This window comes from Loxodonta africana, chromosome 4 (assembly GCF_030014295.1).
Source record: "Loxodonta africana isolate mLoxAfr1 chromosome 4, mLoxAfr1.hap2, whole genome shotgun sequence".
In the NCBI taxonomy this organism is placed as follows: domain Eukaryota; kingdom Metazoa; phylum Chordata; class Mammalia; order Proboscidea; family Elephantidae; genus Loxodonta; species Loxodonta africana.
Window position 1 is genome coordinate 138559465 of NC_087345.1, and position 21858 is coordinate 138581322.

At 47.6% G+C, this 21858-nt stretch overlaps 1 protein-coding gene across 15 annotated transcripts in view; it reads left to right on the plus strand.

The window, feature by feature from the left end:
• IQSEC3 (IQ motif and Sec7 domain ArfGEF 3) overlaps positions 1-21858 on the plus strand; it is a 124690-nt gene that overhangs the window by 4577 nt on the left and 98255 nt on the right. The window contains exon 1 of one of the 15 annotated variants that reach the window (XM_023549014.2): positions 6949-21822. The exons of the other annotated variants lie outside the window; for them this stretch is intronic. Coding sequence (XP_023404782.2) covers positions 21812-21822 — 11 coding nt within the window. The 5' untranslated portion in view covers positions 6949-21811. Of the gene's footprint in view, positions 1-6948; positions 21823-21858 lie in introns of those variants that run through there. 15 annotated transcript variants of the gene reach the window in all.

Consider the following 21858-nt stretch of genomic DNA (forward strand, 5'->3'; position numbering starts at 1 on the left):
GCTGCAAATGGCCTTTGCTCAACATACACGAGATACATATCTAAACAACATCTAGATACCTAAACAAGTGCAAAGCACACTGCAGGTGCCTAGAGCTACCTTATATCCGAACAGCATAGTGTTACAAGGGTGAGTAGACAAATCATGTTCAGAGCTCAGAGAGAAGGTTTTTTTGGTTGGGGTCAAGGGTTTATGTCACAGAATAGTAAGAGCCAAGTTTAGCTGGAGAGGAGGCAGAGACCTGAAGATTCAATCCACGGAAATGTCTGCACCACATGTGCATATCCTTCTATTCTCTGGTGGTACAATCCCCCCTACCCCAATCCCCTCCATATCAGGCTAAACTCAGTCTAACAGGGTGAGGAGAACCTCAGCACTCAGGGTCTTTCCCACCTTGTACCTAGAAGGCCTGGTTGCTGAGGAGGCATTGTTATGGCCAATGCTCACCAACTTGCCTATCATTTTCTCCTCTGACTTGGAGCAATGAGAGAGCTTCTAGCCACAAGCTGGGAAATGAGGCTAGAATGAAGGCTCCCTGAGAGGAGCAAGTATGCCTTTTGCTCACATCAGGAAGCTCACATGGAATGAGCCCTTGTATAGATTTGCTGTCCCCTGCCTTTCCCAGGGCCCAGATCACTGCTCTTCCAACCAAAAAAACCCCAAATTCAGGAAAAACAAGTCGAGCTTTGGCCACAGGGACACTCCTGATTTCCTCCCTTCTCCTCACCAGCCCCCTTTGCCTTGCCTCACCCCAGCTCTCCCCTACCTTCCTCCTAAGTGCTTCCGAGACCCACATGACTAAACCCATAAGCCTCCGAAAAGGCATCCTTGCATTTTCCCATTGGCCTGCAATCAAGTAAGAGGAGCAGCAGTTGGTCCTACTGATTCAGCACATATCTGTACCGATGGAGATTCAAAGGTCGCTTGTGAAAAAAGGCAGATGGGGTCAGGGCTGGGTGGAGAAGCAATGAAAGGGAGGGTGACATGAAAAAAGAGGGTAGAGGTGGCACACATAGCTGGGGCCATGGTCTGGAAAGAGACTCAGGTCCTGAATTTAAATCCCACGTGAAGATTTTAAATGGAGTGCCCTTGTTGAGGAACCTGTACATTTTTTTTTCCACTAGGGCCCAAACATACTCTCAGTGGCCCTGGACACAGGGCAGCAGCTTAGTACTTAGTCAGGGGTTTCTTAGTAAGAGGTCCGGGGACACTCTCACTGCACCTGGCAGATCCCCAAGATGCGAGGACATCTGGCAGGGTTTCCGAGGTGGCTTGGGCCACTGCAGCTCCTTCCTCCTCTGCTTCTGGAAAAACACAAAGTGCAGGTTCCCACACAGGCTGCAAAGGGTTTCTTGCTTCTGTGGAAGAGGGGGTGGTCCCCTCCATTTCAGGCACTGAGGGCACTGACAAATAGAAAGGGGATGAGGAGTAGGGTGAAATTAGATTTTTCAGGTTGAAAGGAAGTTAAGGATATCCTAGAATCACAGAATGTTCAGATCTAGGTGGTTGAGAACATGGGCTTTGGAGGCAGGCATACCTGGGTATGAATCCCTGCTCTACCACCTACCAGCTGTGAGACCTTCCATCAATTATTCACCTTCTTTGAGCCTCTGCTTTTTATATACAAAATGAGGACTCATTTACTTAAAAGGGCTGTTGTAACATTTAAATATTATATAACATCATTACCTATCATAAGTAATCAGTATCATTAAAAAAAAAACCCACGCCAAATTTATCACCATTGAGTCAATTTTGACTCATAGTGACCCTACAGGGCAGAGTAGAATTGCCCCATGGTGTTTCCAAGGAGTGGCTCGTGGATTCAAACTGCAGACCTTTTGGTTAGCAGCTGAATGCTTAACCACTGTGCCACCAAGGGCTTCAATTAGTATCACAGATAATATCGACTGTTCCTGGGACGTAATAAGTCCTTCACGTTGTTTAGTTGGGAGCCGCTGAATTGATTCTGACTCACAGCAATCTCATGTGACAGTAGAATTGCCCTATATGGTTTTCTTGACTGTAATCTTTATGGAAGCAGTATTTCTCCCCCAAGCCGCTGGGTGGGTTTGAACCACCAACCTCTCTATTACTAGCCGAGCACTTACCCACTGCACCAGCAGAGTTCCTTAAGTGCTCAATGCATGGCAGTATTTCTACAGACAAAGAAACCAAGGCCCAGAAAACATGAGATTCACTCAAAATCAGACAACAGAGAAAGACTAGAACCCAGGTTCAGGATCCTTTCTATTCTGCCAGGCCACCGTTCTACATGTGCCTTTTCACACTGACCCCTCTGCCTCTGGCCATTTGCATCTAAGCTATTCCAGACCCATCAGTGTTGAAGTCACCTTGAAATGCAGCCAGGCAGGACAATTCCTTTGCCCCCTTGGTGATCTGTGATGAGGTCTCACAATTTTACAGCTGGAAAGTGCTTCCTTAAGCCCAACTGCAATCTCTTCCATTGCATTTTAAGATCACTTGCACTTCTCTTAAGGGCATCAAACAGATCTGGGTTATCACCCCAGTGGCCCCCCATGGTGATAAGAATGATCTTGCCCATTTACTAAATGGGGAAACTACAGTCTCAGAAAAGGTATACTGACTTGTCAAGGACAAAAGTGGAGGGTGGGGGGAATAGAGTCTGAACCCAGGAGTCTACCTCCTATTTTCTTGGAAAGAAATTGAAGCCGTTCCTCCAAATTCCTCCCTCCTGGGGTTGGAAGGGGAGGCCTGCACTTTGCAGGACTCTGAGGCCAGAAGCTGGAAAGGACAGCGGGGAGGGAGGGCAAGAAGAGGCCTGATATGGTTGGGGTTTTGGGGGGTGTGGGAAGGAGGGAGAAGATGGAGAGGGCTCTTCTTTCTTTGGTCAAGCCCAGAAGGTGAAAAAGTTTCTTCTTCTCTTGAAGACTTTTCTTAGATGAGATACCTTCTAGGAAAAACAAATGAGGGGAAAAAAAAAAAAAAAACGCTGGGTTTCTAAAATTTTCTCCCAGGGTGGTTATGGCTGTGAGGTCACCAGAGGCAAAGATTGTCCTGTATGTGTATATGTGTGTGTAGCAGGGGTGGGCTGTTTTGCTGTCATTCTTTGTTTGGAATATCTGGGAGGGTTATGTAACTCTGTAAGACGGATGCATGTGCCGAGTGGTACCTGTCCTCCCAGCGAGCAGGCTGTGTGGACAGAGGGATGCAGGCCGCTTGCCCAAGTCCCTGCCCAGAGAAGTTGCCCCATGCTCAGTGCAGACATCAGGCCATTTCTTCTAGGCCACAATTGTGGGGACTGGGAGATTTTAGGAGCTATACTAGCGGCTCCCAACACTTCTGGGAGGTGAGATGAATGTCAGAGTTGGAAGAATCCTTTAAAGACATCTGGTCCAAACTTCTCATCTGGCAAATGAGAAAACTAAGGTCTGAGCTGGAAGTGACTGGGGTTTCTAAGCTAGTTAGTGGCAAACTAGGTTCAGAGTTCAGATTCTCTTAACTCTTCACCCAGTACTCTTGACATTACATGATGATAGACCAAGAGAACAGGTCTATGGGTGTGCAAGGCCAAACTTACAGGTAGTTACCGGGGTTTAGGGGACCCAGGTTGGTCCTTCTGCCTTCCAGAACATCTCGCTAGCGTCAGCAATTCCACAATTAGAGATTCCTTTGCGATTTTCCCCCTTGTGAAAATACAAGTTCTCCTAGGATGGGGAAAAAACAACACATTTAATTACATCAGTTGTTTACACTTCAGCATGAAAGAGTTTGAGCAATTTCTGAGAGCAGGTTTTGATATGAGAGGGGGATACCATGATGACACTGGCTGACTAAGGGCCAGGGCAGGAGGCTCATGAGGAAGGGAAGGGCTCAGTAAGACAGGCAATTGAGTGCCTAAATGTATCTATCTCCACTATAATTTTGCAAGGAATTGGAATTGCCTTGCCTGGACCTGTCAGGGAAAGGAAAGGGACACAGGGCACTTCTATACTGACTTGTCTTGGAAAAGTAATTATTTGGGCTATAGGAGGGATACTTTCTCAATGAGCTTCATGTCTAAAAGTAATAAGGCACAGAGTTTAAGGGGGGTCATCATGCTTGGTGAGTCTTCTGCTCCTTTCTAGAATCTTAAAATAATTTTGGGGGAGGTGAATTTCACACAGCTCTGTAGAGGTTTGCTATGGGGTGGGAAGACATGGGCAGGAAGGGCTGGCAGGCAGTAGAGGATGATGGTGCACGAGCCTGAAGAAGATAGGAGATGAGAGTCGAACGCAACACCTAGTAGCTGATTAATAAATCCTGGTTGAACAAATAAACTCTTAGTAATGTATGGCCCAGGAAGGTTCATTGATTGCTGAGTGCAGGGAGGAGAATGGAGGCTGTGGGGTCAAGCCGAGGAAGAGCGCTGCTGGAGGGAGGCATGGGGCAGCAGGTTATCCCCTTAGGCCCCGCAGCACAGCACAGTTTGCTGCAGCTGAGCGTGTGTGAAAAGCTGGATTCGGAGACTCAGCTCTCAGGGCTGGTTGCTCCTAAAGGGGTGGGGGGGGGGCGGGGGACACAGGGAGGGAGGCTGCCCCTCCCATCTAACAGAACCCACTCCAATGCTATCCATGAGCTCTGACCTCACGGATGGGTCCCAACCTCTGACCAGTTTGGTCCTCAGCCTGGGATGCTGCATTAAGAACAAAGCCTGAGAAAAGCCCTTCGAGTGAGTGTTTCCTGTCAATGTCATTGTTCTCCCTTTCCGCCCCCAGGCGTCATCAGGAGGTCGAGCTGGCCTGAATTGTGCTCATGCCTCTGAGTGAGGAGAGACAGAGTTGGATTCTGGAGTCAGAGCCTGGCTGGGAGAAGTAACAGGGACAGGAACCAGCAACCAGGCTCCAGGTCTCTTATTCCTATTTCTAGACCAACAGTATCAGCTCTGCTCAGGGAAATGTTAGAATACTGATGGGGGGGTGAGTGGGTGTGTGTACAAGTGTTCATGTGTTTGTGGGATTGAGTGTGTTACGATGCGCTGGGGAGTTGGGTGACAACCCACACCATGAAAAAGAGTGTGTAGGCCTCACAGCTAAGATCAGTACGAGCCTTCTCCCCCTGACTCCCTGGACTAGTTATGCTGTCAGGACTCTAGGGTTCCTTCTCCTCTCTGCGTGACTTGTTTGGTCTCTCTTGATTAGCCATTCCCTCCTAGGTCTCCCCCCCGCCCCCGGAAAATGGGGTGAGTCTGCAGTGTCTTCCCACACATCCTTCTATCTCTCACTTGCTCTCAGAACATGACAGAGACCACGCCTCCCGGGACACGAGTTTCTGGGAAGAAGGCTGCCTGGTGGCCAGGCAGGTGCAGGGGAGGCCCGTCTAGGGGCCTCATTGAGGTATGGTGTTTGGAAGCCCAGGTATTGGGCAGCATGGTGCATAGAAAGCTGCAGCGTGGTGTTCCCTGCAGCCTCCCTTGACCTAGCTGTGGCCAGGGCCCGGCACTACACGACCTCTCAGGGCTTTGGACGTGCCAGGCAAACCAGCAGTCTGTCTCCAATCAGGAATGCACTCCCCATCTCAGGCAGAGAGGCAAGGGAATTCCACATTTTTTCCTTGATAAATGATTCCAATCCACCACAATCTTCATTCAATGCACCAATTCCACACGATGATTACTTAAAAACAAGAGCAGCAACAAAAGCTCTCTGCAAAGCAGTTGGGAATTTCCTGCGTGCGGCTAGCTTTAGTGTTTTCTATGCATAGCCTGGTCTTCACAGAAAAGCCCTGGACTCTTCCAAACCGGCTCATTTGGCATCTTAATTTTGACATTCTTGGTGCTACTTAATTTATAAGAGCGCATGGGGGGAGGCCAAAGGTACTTCCAGAAACAGGTGAAGGCATTGTGTTTGGGCAACACTAGCTGCTCCGACTACCAAGCACCTGGACTCTTACCACCCTCCCTCACAGACTCATTGTAGGCTTGGCGCAAAAACCTTCCCTTCTCTGGGCCTTCCGCTCAGATTTCCCTTTCCGCTCAATGGGAACAATCATTCTTTGCCCTCCTCCTTGCCCCCCTTCTCCTCCAGCTCACCAAATCTGTGGCAAAGCAGAGCTGTTAGGACGTTGCTGTAGCAGAGATAATAGGCTCGGGCTGCAGCAGGAAGGACCTCGCTTAGATGTGAAAAATTACTTCCAAATGACAAGAGTAGTGGGAAGGAACTGAGGGAGACTGAATTCTCTCTCCCTCTGTAGGCCACATGCAGGGCGGCTCTGCTCTGCAGGTGAGCAGGGGCTAAGGTTAATTTTCTAGGGACTTCCAGTTCTAAGTACCTCAGGAATTTCCACTGGGCTCTCTCTCGACAGTAATGGATAAAAATGGGGAGCAGCAGACGAGAGAGCTCAGAATCTAGCCTGCTTCTTCCCTCTCCCAGTTTGAGAGCGCCCACCCACCCCCCTGTCCGGCCTGGACCCTTCTCCCGCTGTCTTCCCCCTAAACTCGCTCAAAAAGCCTGGGGGAAACCCTTCCTCCGCGGGCCGCATTCCCCCCGGGGTTTCTCTGCGGGGAGGGAACTCGGAGTCAGGGTTTCAGCTGCGTGGGCGGGTTGGCGAGCTGCTGACAAGCAGGATGGAATCTCCCAGCCCCCGCGCCCCCTCCCCGCGCCAAGCTCCGCGCTTCCCCGCGGGGGCGGCAGGCGCGGGCGGGGCACCCTCAGCGCGGGGAAGCCGCGCGCGCACGCGCACACGTTCCCCCTCCCACCCCAGCCTAGCGAGACGGGTGCTGAGTCACACGCTCCGGAAGCTCGGCCTTTGGCGCCCTCTCCCCGGCGCGCTCACGCGGCCGCCGGGCTCCACACCTGTGCGCTCCGGCTCGCCGAGGCGCACGCGCCCGGGGCGGGGGCGGGGGCGGGGGCGAGGCCGCGGCGCCCCCAGCCCGGCCTCCGGCCCTGGCCACATCTAGCGCTCTCCCGAAGGCCCCACTGGCGGCCTCCCCCGCGCGTCGCCGGCCTTCTCGCTAGCTGCCTCCTGGCCTCTCTCCCCTCGTCCCGGCCCGTCTTTCGAGTCTGGCTGTTTGCCTTGATCTTCGCCCACCCCCGCAGCCCTCTCCGACTCAGCCTTGCGTGAACACCGCCGCCCGCCCACAGCGTCTGGGAGCCCTCCTCTCCTCCACCTCTTCCCCACCCGCGCCGGCGCCTCCTCCCGCGCTTTCGCAGGAGCCCAGGGGACTTAGTGCTGCGTCACCACCTGGCCGCTTGTGCTCGGTGCACCGAGAGCTCGCGCTGCAGTCCTTATCACGAAGCCCCGATGACATCCCCTGCCCCACACGATGAATCGCCCATCGTCCGCCCGGGCTGCCGACACCCTGACACTGCCGTCTGGATGCTGGATGTGCGCCCTTTGCCCTGCCTTCGTAGGCCCCAGCCCAGGCTGGTGTGAATGAATCCGCTTTAGCGAAGAGGCAGAAATTAAGGTGGGGGCGGCTGAGAGGGTCAGGGATATCAGGATGGTGTCACCGAGGTCCACTCTACTCAGCATCTGCCTCTCCTAGTCTTCCTTGGAAACCAGAGATAGATAGCTGGGCAAAAGAATCCCAGCGAATTTCAGCCTTCCCATATTTGTATTTTATAGAATCTTAGAATACCAAGAGCTGTAGGCCTTTGAGCCAAGTTTATATTGGAGCATAATACTTAAGAACTTGAGGCACTGGCTTTGAATCCTCACACCGTCACGTACCATCTGTGATCTTGAGCAGATTGCTTCACCTCTGTGTGACAGCCTTGGTTTCTCATGTGTAAAATGGGAATATGAATAGTACAAAGTTAAAGATTGCTGTGAAAAGAGTTAATGTCAGTAAAGTGCCCAGCAGGCCAAGTGCAAGAGGAGCCCTGGTGGCGCAGTGGTTAAGCACTCAGCTGCCAACCAAAGGTCAGGAATTCAAACCCACTTTTTGCTCTGTGGGAATCAAGTTCGGTAATGATTTACAGCCTTCGAAACCCTATGGGGCACTTCTACTCTGTCCTACAGGGTGGTTATGAGTCGGAATGGACTCCACAAAGGGTTTTTTGGTTTGGGCTACGTGCCTGGTATGTAGTTAGGGCTCAAAGTATGGTCCATCCAAAGCCAAACCAGTTTCTGTCCATTGATGCCAACTCTCTGTAGTACAGAGTACAACTGCCCCATAGAGTTTCCAAGGAGCCGCGGGTGGATTCGAACTGCCGACCCTTTGGGTAGCAGCTGAGCTCTTAACCACTACACCACCAGGGCTCCCAAAGTATAGCAGTTGCTGTTATGGGATCCTCCCAGTGGCAAGAACTGGGCCAGAAAGTGCTTTCTGAAGGTAGAGAGTTCTTCCTCCAACTACCTGTGTCTTCCAGAGGGTCCAGAACAGGACTCCTCTTTCTGTCTTCCATTTGTCAGTTCTCATATATCTGAAGGCAGCCATCCCTCCCTTCCCCTGCCTTCTTGTCCACAATGGCTCCATGTCTCACAAGTCTTTTCTTTCAGACTGGCATACCTAATCTGTCACTTCCTGCTCCACATGGCTTTGTGGGCTGCTCTGCCTCACCTCAGTCTCTGGCCTTCCTAGGATGCAGGAGCCAAGAGTGAGCCCTGCAGCCCAGGTGGGTGTGGCCAGATTGGCTTGGGCACTCAGAGCTCCTCCCTCACCCGCTGCCCCCTTATCCCCTTCCCTAACCCTGCAGGCTCTGAACCCTGCCTGGCTTTGGATGGCAGCTGGGACCCACTGGCTCTCTCAGTCGCAGCCTCAGAATGAATGAATGAAGTTGGCTAAAGCCCTAGTCTTTCTACCAGAAGGCCTCTGTCCTTCGGTTTCCAGCCGCCTGTGCTTGTGCAGGTGGTTCTTGTTTTAATGCCAAAAATACTGGACTTTTCACATGACCCTTTAGTTTTTCTTTTGTCCATATGGCTGTGTTCATTTGAAAAAAATTATTATTTTTTAATATACTGACATAGTACAAAATTTAAAAGAGAGAATAGTTTATAGTGAAAAGTGTCTCCCCCACCCATTTCTACCCATTCACCCCCCACGCACACACCCCCAGCAACCACTGTTAACATTCTTCATGTATTTTTTCAGGGATATTCTATGTATAGTCAAGCAAATATATGTCTGTCTTTTTTCTTTCTTCTTTTTTACACGAATGGTAGTATACTATACACTGTTCTGCACCTTGCTTTTTTCCTTCTAACAATGTGTCTTGGTGATCCATCCATATTCAGTATAAAAAGAGCTGCCTCATTCTTTTTAATAGCTGCAAAGTATTCCATTGTACTGCTGTGAATCTAGGTCCTTTCCTCCTGTCTGCTGAGACTTTTGGAAGGCAAGCTCTGGGTAGTCTGCCTCTGTGTAATTATTGGGTGTGTGCTTCTCTGAAAGCCAGGGATTGGGCAGTTATTAAGAGGCTCTGTTTGAACTTGCTCCTTCAGCCGCTGACTGGCTGCTGTAGCCTCCTACAAACGTTGGTAAACTGCAGTAGAAATAAAATCCAGCAAGTGAACTTTCCAGCCTTAAAACTCTCTAGTTTGGCTCACTTTCCTTCCCTGGGACCCCCACAGTTGTCAGCAGTCATCAAGGTTGGAGGAGCTTTGAGGGTGTTATAATTCGGTTCCAAATGAGCTGAAGGTGGGTCTTAAGCACTGCCCCCCGCCCCTTTCAGGAAGCCTTTCTGGACTGAGCTGAGAAATGAAGTTCTCATAGTCTCTTTTCTTTACTTCCTATCCTGAGGCTTGCTTAGAATGAAGTCAATTCTTTATTCCTATGTTTTGAGAATGTTTTTTCTGTACGCATATGTTCATGGCATCTGTATTCCTTCATTCATTTAACAAATGTTTATTGAGGGTCTACCATGTGCCAAGCACTGTTCCAGGCACTGGAGCACAGCAGTGAACAAAAAAGAACAAATCCCTTCATGAAGCTTGCAGACAAAAAATGAACAAAACATACAGTATATCTGATGGGTTAAATGCTTTGAAGAAAAAGCAGAGAAGGGAGTCTGGGGCAAAGGGGCTTGCAACTTCAAACAGGGCGCACTGAGAAAACAACATCTGAGCAGAGACCTGGAGGAAGGGAGGAAGGGAGTTCTGTGGCTCTCTGGTGGAGGAGCGTTCCTGGCAGAGGGAACTGCGAGCACAAAGGTCCAGAGCGAGGAGGCTGCCTGGTTAAAGTAAGACAAGAGCAGAGAGAACACCAGGAGAGCAGTCTGAGAGGGTTTAATGGGGTCTGGGGAGAGTGCAGGGGCCAAGTAGATCTTGTAAAAGATTTTCAACTGGGCAGTACCCCCCACAGGTGGCTTTTGGAAGTGTGTAGAGACATTTTAGTTGTCCCAATGGCTGGCAATGTTGAGGGTGGACTGGGGATGCTCTACTGGCATTCAGTAGGCAAGGGTCATGTCAAACATCCTATAATGCAAAGCACAGTCCCACACAATGAATACTTTTTCTTCTAAAGATGTCAGCAGCACCCTTGTTGAGAAATACCAAATAACACCCAAATCCACTGTGAAGATTTGCTTTTACTTTAAGGAAAACTGGGAGTCATTGGAAGGTTTTGAGCAGAGGATGCTTAAAAGGAAATTTGGCTGCTGGGTTGAGGACACACTGAAGGGAGAATAAAGATCAGGTAGGTAGTTGTTGCAAAATCCAGGTAAGAGATGGTAGTAGCTTGGACCAAGAGTAGTATCAGTGGAGATAGTAATAAGCAGTCAAGCCAACAGTGTTTCTTGAGGTATTAATGTGGAGTGTGAGAGAAAGGAGTTGAGAATGAGTCCAAGTTTTGGGCCAATGTAATTGGAAGAATGGAGTTGCCATTAGCTGAGACGGGAAAGTCTGCAGCAGGGAGGTAAGGGTTGAATTTTAAGCTTTTTTTTTTAAGTTTAGATTCCTAGTAGACATTCAAGTGGAGATGCTGAGTAGGTATTTGGAAGGGGCTAGAGATACAAATTTGGGATGGCTTTTAAAGCCATGGTAGTGAACACACTGGGCTGCTAACCAAATGGTTGGAGGTTCGAGTTCACCCAGAGGTGCCTTGGAAGAAAGCCTTGGTGATCTACTTCCAAAAAATCATCCATCGAAAACTCTATGAACACCGTTCTACTCTGACACACATGGGGTTGCTATGACTCGAGATCTACTCGATGGCGACTGGTAACTGGTTTAAAGCTAAGAGACTCGATGACACCACCAAAAAATGAGAAGACAAAAGAGGACCAAGGATGGAGTCCTGAAATATGAATGTGAAGAGGTGGGATGGGAACGGGAAAGGAGTGGCCAAAGAGGAGAAGAACGAGGAGGATCACATGGTATTCTGGAAACAGAATGAAGAGGTGGTTCAATGAGGAGGGCATGAACCATAGAGTCATGCTGCTGACATGTGAAGTAGGATGGAATGAGAATTATCCATTGGCTTTGGCAACATTAAGATAATGGTGACCTTGAAGAGTGTAGTTTCAGTAGACAGAGCTTAGGCAGAAGCTTGATTAGTGTGGGTTTAAGAGAGAAGGGAAAAGAGACTTAAGAGACAAATCAAACAAATGTAATATGTGAACCTTGATTAGATCCTGACTTGAATTAAGCAACTGTAAAAAGACATTTTTGAGGCACTTGGGAAAATTTGAACACAGATGAGGTACTAGCTGATATTAAGGATTTGTTAATTTACTTAGATGTGGGAATGATACTGTTACTATATCTCTTAAAAGTTCTTATCTGGTAGAGATACATCCTGGTTGGAATGCTAATGATTTCTGGGGTTTGCTTTAATATACTTCCTCCCCCATCAACATAAATTCACTGCCCTCTAAGGTTCTTGTCTAATCTTTCCAGTTGCTTTTCTCAATTTGATCCCATATAGATAGTCCTTAAAAGAGCATAATGCTCAAGGCAGACATTTTTTTTCTTTTTCTTTTTTATTGTGCTTTAGATGAAAGTTTACAGAACAAACTAGTTTCTCATCAAGCAGTCAGTACGCACATTGTTCTATGACATAGGGTAACAACCCCAGGGCATGTCAACACTCTCCCCTCTCAACTCTGGGTTCCCCATTACCAGCTTTCCTGTTCCCTCCTGCCTTTCAGTCCCTGCCCCAGAGCTGGTGCACGCCTACAGTCTTGTTTTGTTCCATGGGGCTTGTTCAGTCTTTGGCTGAAGGGTGAACCCCAGGAGTGACCTCATTACTGAGCTGAAAGGGTGTCCGGGGGCCATACTCTCAGGGTTTCTCTAGTGTCTGTCAGGCCAGCAAGTCTGGTCTTTTCTTTTTGAGTTTGAATTTTGTTCTACATTTTTCTCCAGCTCTGTCTGGGACTTTCTCTTGTAATCCCTGTCAGAGCAGTCAGTGGTGGTAGCCGCGCGCCATCTAGTAGTTCTGGACTCAGTCTGGTGGAGGCCGTGGTAGATGTGGTCCATTTGTCCTTTGGACTAATCTTTCCTTTGTAACTTCAGTTTTCTTTGTTCTTCCTTGCTCCCGAAGGGGTGAGACCGATGGAGTATCCTAGATGACTGCTCACAGGCTTTTAAGACCCCAGACATCACTCAAGAAAGTAGAATGTAGAACATATTCTTTATAAACTACGTTAGGCTGATTCAGCTAGATATTCCCCAAGATCGTGGCCCCCACAGCCCTAAGCCCAGCAATTCGGTCCCTCAGGGAGTGTGGATGTGTCTATGGAGCTCCCATTGACCTTGCCTTGTACAAGTTGTGCTGGCTTCTCCAGTGTTGTGTACTGTCTTACTCTTCACCAAAGTTTCCACTTGTCTATTTAGTGTTTTTCCATCCCCACTCCTTTCCTTCCTTGTAACCATCAAAGATTGTTGCTTTTTGTGTGTAAACCTTTTCATGAATTTTTATAATAGTGGTCTCATACAATACTTGTCTTTATGTGATTGACTTATTTCACTCAGCATAATGTCCTCCAGATTCATCCATATTGTGAAATGCTTCACAGATTCATTGTTGTCCTTTATTGTTGCATAATACTCCATTGTGTGTATGTACCACACTTTGTTTATCCGTTCATCTGTTGATGGACATATAGGTTGTTTCCATCTTTTTGCTATCGTGAACAATGCTGCAACGAACATGGGTGTGCAATCTGTCCATGTGACATCTCATTTCTCTAGGATATGTTCCTAGGAGTGGAATTGCTGGATCATGTGGTATTTCTATTTCTAGCTTTCTAAGGAAGTGCCATATCATTTTCCAAAATGATTGTATCATTTTGCATTCACACCAGCAGTGTATAAGAGTTTCAATCTCCCCGCAACATCTCCAACACCTGTTATTTCCTGTTTTATTGATTCCTGCCAGTAGTGCTGGGGTGAGATGGTATCTCATTGTGGTTTTGATTTGCATTTCTCTAATGGCTAGAGATCGTGAGCATTTCCTTATGTGTCTTTTGGCCGAAACCATTGCCATTGAGTCAATTCTGACTGATAGCAATCCTACAGGACAGAGTATAATTGCCCTGTAGAATTTCCAAAGAGTGGCTGGTGGATTCAAACTGCTGACCTTTTGGTTAGCAGCCTTAGCTCTAAACCACTGAGCTAACAGGGCTCCTCAAGGCAGACATTTTTAATGAGTTAAGCTAGATCATTGTTTGGTTTTAAGAAGATTCCAGGGAATGTTTTTGGTTTAAGGTTGAAAATTTATCTCAGGGCAATAGTTTCAGGGGTTCATCCAACCTTCATGGCTCCAGGAAGTCTGGAGTCCATAAGAATTTGAAATTCTCTTCTGTATTTCCCCCTTTTGATCAGGATTCTTCTGCTGAATCTTTGTTCAGAATGTTCAGTAATGGTATCTGGACACCATACAGTTGTTTTGATCTCATGGCAAAGAGGCAGTTGTTCATGGAGACAATTAGCTACACATTCCATATCCTCTTCCAATTCTTAACTCTCCTTCTTCCTCTGTTGTTCCAGGCGAATAGAGACCAATTGTTGTGCCTTGGACAATTGTACTTTAAATGAAGCTTTCAGGGGATTCCGCTGCAGCTCCCTGCTCAAGAACCATCAAAATAGACTAACCTGAACACATTCATTTATCAACACATATACACAAGTATTCACGTGTGTTTTAAATAATTAGGCTAGCTGGAGAGCTAAAACTCAAAAAAATCAAACCCGTTGCAATCAAGCCAATTCTGATTCATAGTGACCCTATAGGACCAAGTGGAACTTTTGGTTAGCAGCCAACGTTTTAACCAGTGCACCACCAGGGATAGGAAAGATTAAAATATGATGAGCTGTAGTATAGGTGAGGGGAAAGGAATGTGGAAAGAGGAGAGTTGGGTGTGTTGTTATTTGGGGAAGGACATTTTTATTTAGGTTTCTCAAGGGCTGGAGTCATATCTGTGCATTTATTTAATACATATTTATTGAGTATCTATGGTATGTCAGGCATTGTTGTAGGTGCTGGGAATTTGAGGTGACCAAGTCAAAGACTCTGCCCCATGAATCTTATGTACAAGAGAAGACAGATAATAAACAATTGAAATGTATAATATAAATTCACAAAGGCTATGAAGGAGCCCTGGTGGCACAATGGTTAAGTGCTTGGCTGCTAACTGAAAGTTTGGCTGTTCAAACCTATCAGCTGCTCCCGAGGTAGAAGAAATCTGATGATCTGCTTCCGCAAAGATTATAGCCTAGGAAGCCCTTATAGGGTAGCTATGAGTCGGAATCCTTGACAGCAACAACAAGAAAAAGTAGGATAAGAGGGTAACTGGGAAGAGGATAGTTTTGACAGACTTCTTGTTGTTAGTTGCCATTAAGTTGATTCTAATTCATGGCGATCCCATGTGTGCAGAATAGAACTGCTCCATAGGGGAAGACTGTGACCTTTCAGAAGCAGATTGCCAGACCTGTCTTCTGAGGTGCCTCTGGGTAGGTTCGAATGCCAACCTTTCAGCTAGTAGTCAAGCGCTTAATTGTTTGTGCTACCCAGGTACTCCTTTGATAGACTTAGGAGGTGTCTTAGGATTCTCTAGACTAAATAAAGTGAGGAATGGAGACACTTGAAGACCTGAGGGAACGACATCCTAGGCAGAGGAAACAGTGAATGCAAAGACCCTGGGCTAGGAGAAACACGGTGTGTTCAAAGCACAGAAAAAGAACAGGGTGGTCAGGGGGATCAAGAGAGCAAGAGTGGGAGGATATGGGCTTGGAGGGGGAAGAATGGACCTTCCAGAGAAGTTTGTGGGATGGGAGATGTAATGGGAAGTCATGGGGGTGGGGGCTTTGGGCAGGAGAGCGATGTGATCAGACTATTGCAGAAAATGAGGTCTAGGGAGTCAAGAGCAGAAGAGGAAGAACAGTTCAGCAGAGAGAGCCCTGGAGTGTAATTCACAGTCATTCAACATCCATTCCTTTATTCAGCTTTTCTGCTATGTGGTAGACATTTGTGCACATCTGTTATCTCATTTAATCTACACAATCCTGATAGCAAGGTATTATTGTTCCTGTTCCACAGATGTGATAACTGAGGCTCAGAGAGGTTAAGGTAACCTGGCCAAGGTCACACAGCTAAAGTGGTGTCCTCAGAATTCACTTGCGAGCTCTAGCCTTTTATATCCTACCATAGCCATGCCCACTGTAGGGGGAGTTCTCTCTGGTGTGAGAAGCACTTCCCCCACAGGCAAGGCTCCATCCAGGGCATAGTCCAATGTTCCAGGACAAAAAGCCTGGTGACACCATGCCCATGTGGCAGTTGTTCATGTTGCTGGAGCTCTGCACTTGGCTCTTGGCCCACTCATTTCTGGCATGCCAGCCAAGACTGGGCTAGTGGACTGGCAGAATGCCACCAACATGTAGCCATGTTGTGCTGGAGTGTTAGAGATTCACCAGAAGCAATTGGCTGTTTCTGTGGGTATGTGAGCTGGTTGAGTACACATGAGCAGAGGTTACTGGTTAGGCAGTCAGTTGAAGCAATGGGATTGGGGATTGGCTGGGTGGAGTTTTATGTTCTCACTTCAAAATCTGACTGTGCTATGGAGGTCAAGGTCAAGGCATCTTCACTCACAGCTCAGAGGGCAAGGTCTCTGCAGATGCCTGTGGGCTTGAGGGTTGTAGTAAGTGAAAGTGGATGCCAAAGGCAGCATGCAAGGGGCATGGGGCTGGAGTCCTAGTTGTGGGTTCTCAGGGAGGTCATCAGGTCTCTCTGAGCCATGGTTTCCTCAGATGTCAAATAACATTAATAATAATATTAGCTATTATTATAAGAACCAAATCCGTTGCCATCGAGTCAGTTCTGACTGATAGCAACCCTACAGGACAGAGTAGAGCTGCCCCATAGGGTTTCCAAGGAGCGGCTGGTGGATTTGAACTGCCATCCTTTTGGATAGCAGCCGTAACTCTTAACCACTGCACTTCCTGGGCTCCAGTTATTATTATAGAAGTATATTATTTACATGTAATATATAACTATTATCGTTATTACTACTACTACCCGTAGGATTATTCTTAGGGCATTCAAAAGTATTTTGTAAATTGGAAACACTGCACGAATGCAGTCATTGCTGTTGATCAGGACTTGCCTTCCCCATTCTCAGGAAGACAACCCATGCCCACTGTTGACTAATGGTGGGTTGGTATTGCCACATGGGTGTGTTCCTCTGGCCTTGTGAGGTAGGACTGATGAGAAGTAGCCTCAGAGACAGCATGGCCGGATGGCCGTGATCCATCCTCTCAAGCCAGCTTTGCCTGGCAGCCAGGCACCTGTCTGCCAGGTAATAGAGAGATTTCTTGTGAGGGAAGCTAGCAAGATGCAGCCAAGTGCCCAGCTCTGTAATTCATGCTGAGCTGCCCAGACCGGCTCTGGGAGCCCTCGTGGCTACCTATAAAGGTGGCTGGAGTTCCAACAACTAGGCCTTGGGCTGAGCAATTGAGTGGCTCTGGCATTGTTGCCAGTGCCACCCTGCTGGGCAGGAAGGAGAGAGGGCAGCATGAAGCTGGAGGATTGAGAGAAAACCCTGACTGTTCAGGAGCAGGGCTGGGGGGTCGTCAACATGGAAGGAGGAGGAGGCTGGGGTCTCCTGGGACTTTCAAGTTACAGACTGAGTTTCTGAGTTATGCCGCCCCAAGACTGCCAGGTTGATGCAAGGCCATGCGATATTGAGCAAGTACCTAAGTCTGTCTGATCCTTCTCATTAGTAAAATGAGAATTTCTGTTGCATTGAGTCAATTCTGACTCATAGCAACCCTATAGGACACAGTAGAACTGTCCCATTGGGTTTCCAAGGTTGAAATCTTTGTGGGAGCCGACTGCCATTTCTTTCTTCACAGAGTGGCTGGTGGGTTCGAACTGTTGACTTTTCAGTTAGTAGCTAAGTGCTTTAACCACTGTGCTACCAGGGCTCCTTAAAATAAGGTAATTTGTGGAAAAGGCTTACTTGCACCCTGCCTTGGGCGTATTGTGATAATGATGAACATGTCTTAGCAGTGTGGAGTCATGCTTTTATTTTCATGAACATGCATGTTTCACGTATGTGCGTGTGTAGTTTGCCATCTCTCTCTGGTACACTCAGGAACAGGGACTCACTCACACGGTCAGTCACAAATGGTACCTACATGGCCATGTGTCTGGCTGTGTCCTGAACTGGATGGAGAGCAGAATTGCTCACAGCTGCGCCTCTGGCCGGAGAGCTCACTCTAGTCTAGGGAGGTACCATATATTCACAAACATCAGTGATACAGCCTGGAAAAATCGATGCTGCAGCCCTCTGGTGTCACAGGGAGGCTACCGTGGAGTGCACAGGTGGAGCGAGCACTTCCAGCCTGGGCAGAGACAGAGTGGGAGGGGAGAGATGGGAAGAGCAAGAAGGGACCAGGGAAGAGTTTGCAGGAGAAATGTCTGGAGCTGGGCCCAGCAGGGTGGGGCAGAATGTGGACACCTGGAGATGGGACTAACCTGGGGTCTCTGGCTGAGGTTTCTATCGCCTTTAGTCTGTCTCCTAATTTTAAAACGGGGATGTGGATACTACTCTGCCATCATGCAGCGTTTTTGTGAGGCTTTTGGGTGTGCAAATCCAGTGCTGAGGGAGAGGAAGTCGGTTCAGGACTAACCCTAGACTCCCATACACATGGCATCATCTACAAAGGGCACCTTTTATGATGCTCAAAACAACCCAGTGAGGGAGTGAGAGTTCACAGACAAGGGAACAGGCTCAGAGAGCTCAGGTGACTTGCTGAGACCCACACAGCTAGATTCAGATTTGAGAAGCTAGATTCTGAGCCAGGGCTCTTCCTTCAGGACACCACAGGCTCTTCTGTGGCAGTAAAAGAACACATGTGCTGGGACCAGGCAGACTTGGGTTCAGGTCCCACCTCAGCTGTGTGACTTTGACCACATTACTAATTTACTCCTCAGTTTTCTCATCTGTAAAATGGGGCTAATCATATCTACCTCTCTGGTCTATTGTATTATAGTTATTAGATATCAAGTCCCAGGTGGGCAATAATTGCTCAATAAATAAATGGGCAAGGAAGCAGTTGTGGACTGTTTGTTGTCTGAGCTCTCTGGGGGAGAAACTGATGAAAGAGGAGAGAGGATCTTTTTGGTTAAACCCTGATGCTTTCTTAGAGAAATGTAAAAAAAAAAAAAAAAAAAATGAATGGGCCCCACAGGATGTAGTTTGAATTGAACCGAAAACTTGCAAAACCTGCAAACAAATGAGTGAAAGTCTCTTCACTTTTCTCATCCCCAATTGCCTAATCTGCAAAATGTGAATAATGGCAGTAATATCTACCTCACAGGGATAATAGATGTGGAAGTGCCGTATCAGCTCAGTCAAGATTAGGTGCAGAGATGTGGCCTCAAGCAGCTTATATTCTAATGGAGAAACAGGCAAAACACTGTAAGAGTCTGTAACAAAACACCCGAAAACTTAAAACAGCAAGAAGCATTTATTTTGGGCATATCCACAGTTGGGGCAAGGCTTGGTAGGGACAGCCCGATTCTGCTCCATGCGTCATAAGCTAGAGATACTTAGCTAAGACTGGAAGACTTGTTTTCAGGATAACCATCAACTAGCTGGCAAGTTGGTGCTGGCTGTTGGTTCCTCTCCACGTGGGCTTCTCCATGGAGTAGTTTGGGCTTCTTCCTGGCAAGGTGGCTGGGTTCCAAGAGGAACATGAGAAAAGGTAGTAGTAGGAAAACCAGGACAGACCACTTTTCTGGAAGTCCAGGGAGGAAGGTGTTTCAAGGAGGGTTTGGAGAACAAATACTGCAGAAAAGTCAAGTCAATTAGGAACTGTGTTAGTCAGGGTTCTATAGAGAAACAGAACCAATAAGAGATAGAGATATTTATTTTAAGGAATTGGCTCATGCTAATGTGGGTTTTTTTTTTTTTAATATGGGGGACTGGCAAGTCCAAAGGCTGCAGGTCAGGTGACAAGCTGGAGGTTCCTGCAGTCTAGTATCCCAAACTCTGTAGGTCAAGCGAGGGGAAGAGTGAAGAGTAAGGGAGTTCTGGCAAAATGTCTATTTATAGTCTGGAGGCAGAATACACACTAGGGAAAACTTCCTTTTTGCTCTTAAGGCCTTCAGCTGATTGGATGAGGTCTACCTGCATTATGGAGGGTAATCTACTTAAGGCCAAAGAAATTAATCACATGTAACCTCTTCATAATAGCACCTAGACTAGCATTTGACCAAACAACTGGTCAACATAGCCTAGCCAAGTTGGCACATAAAATAAACCATCAAGGAACCAAGAGAAGTTCCTGTTGGATTTGGCAACCAGAAGACTGCTGGTGACCTCCCTGGGGAACGTTCTGTAGGGCTCTGAGGGAAGAACCCAGGTTGTAGCAAGTTAGCAGGAAATCAGGGAGAAAGGAAGCTCATGCAAACAGACAGCTCTTTCTGGCAACCTATGGAAAGAAGACAGAGAGGGAGAGTGATTTTAACCAGGGGGAGAAGAGTTGCAGGGAAAGATAATGTTTTTAGAATGAGAGGTTCGAGCATGTTTATACCCTGCAGAGAAAGGGGCTAAGAGAATAAAAATGCTGAAGACCAGCAGGGCAAGAGTGGAGATGAAGAGTTGTGGAGACTGGATAGGGCTTGGAGAGAAAGAAAGCACCTCTCCCCTGAGATCAAAGAGAAAGAGAGAGAGGCAAGGATGGCAGAAGTAGGACATTTTAATAAGAGCTAACAGTAAGCATTTACTACGTGTCAAGTTCTGTCGTAAGTGCTTTATATGTTTAACTCATTTCATCCACACTGTAACCCATTAAGAAATTTTTATGAATAACCCCATTTTACAGATGAGGAAGCTGAGGCAAAGTTCATCCAGAGGAGTTAGGATTCCTCAGAAAGGCTTCCTATAGGCAGTGAGAAAAGGAGGTCTAGGAAGGGCTGTTGTAGGGAGAGGGGCAAACAACTCCCCTCTATGACCACTGCCACTGGGTGAGGTAGAGCTAGCTTTGGTAGTTGCAGTAGGAGGGCTTTGGTTTAGCAGAATGTTTTCCAAACTAGTTTTTTTAGCTGAGGTGAAATTCAAGTAACATACAATTAACCATTTTAAAATGTACCCTTCAGTGCATCCGCAGTGTTGCACAACCACCACCTCTAAGTCTCAAAACTGTTGCATCACCCAGGAAGAACGCCCAGTACCCATTAAGTCATCTCTCTCCATCCTCCCTTCCCTCCCAGCCCCTGACAAACACTAATCCTTCCGTCTCTAATGATTTGCCTACTCCGGATATTTCACATAAAAGGATCATACAATACCCGACCTTTTGTGTCTGGCTTCTTTCACTCAGGTTGGCCCATGTCGTAGCATGTATCAGGACTTCATTACGTCTTACGGCTGGACAATATGCCATTGCGTGGCTGTGCCGCCATTTGTTTATCCATTCATCTGTTGATGGACATTTGAATTCTTTCCACCCTTTGGCTATCATGAATAATGGCGGTATAAACATTTGTGTACAAGTTTCTGTGTGTCAACTCTTTTCTAAAAGAAGGAAACTTTTATTTTTTTTCAAATTAAATCTAGTGGAGACCTCCAGTAGGTAAAACAGCCCAAATCAGAGTTGTACTGCTTGGAGTGGAAGGTTCTATGCCCTGCTGTCTCCACTTTCCCCTTGACCTCAAAGTGGCCCTGGGATAGCCCTGTGGGGTGCTGATGCTCTTTGGAACACTGGGGAAAGCCCGGGGTTACTGCCAGATCAGTCTGTTGCAGTTGATTCAATTCTGACTCATGGTGACCCCACGAGTTTCAGAGGAGAACTTCACTCCATAGGGCTTTCGATGGCTGTAATCTTATGGAAGTAGACTTCTGGGTCTTTCTTCCATGGCACCACCAGGTGGATTCAAACTGCCAACCTTTTAGTTGGTAATCAAGCAGCAACTATTTGTGCCACCCAGGGACCTCTTGTTCTTCCTATGAGCATCTGAAGAGCCTTCGTTGTGTTTTCAGGAAAAACCTTTCTGAAAAGAGAGGCGGGCGACTCTTTCCCTAGGCATCTGTCATCCTTCTTGTCCTTCAGATGACCTCTAAAGCTCTGCACCCCCCCCCCCCACCCAGTAAGCAGAGAATCAAAGTGAAGCAAGTGGCGGTGAGTGGAGGTACGTATGGAGATCTCCGCCTTGAACTCAGGGCAGAACACTGAACTTGGTCAGCAGACACCGACCTGGATAGCAGCAGAGCGGAATTTTCTGTAGCCTGTCACCCCTGGCTGCTGGGACAACTGCAGTCACTTGCCTGTTAAGACCTTTCGAAAGAGCTTCCTGTGGAAGACTGCAGAGGCAGATTACACCAACCAGCAAAGGAAATCTGCCCCTCCCGTTGCAGCCCCCTAGGCCTGGAGGAGGGGATGGGGGAACTAGGAGAAGGAAGTGAAGATGACTTCCTGGTAAGTGTCTCTTTGCAATAGAGTTGCTGAGTTTCT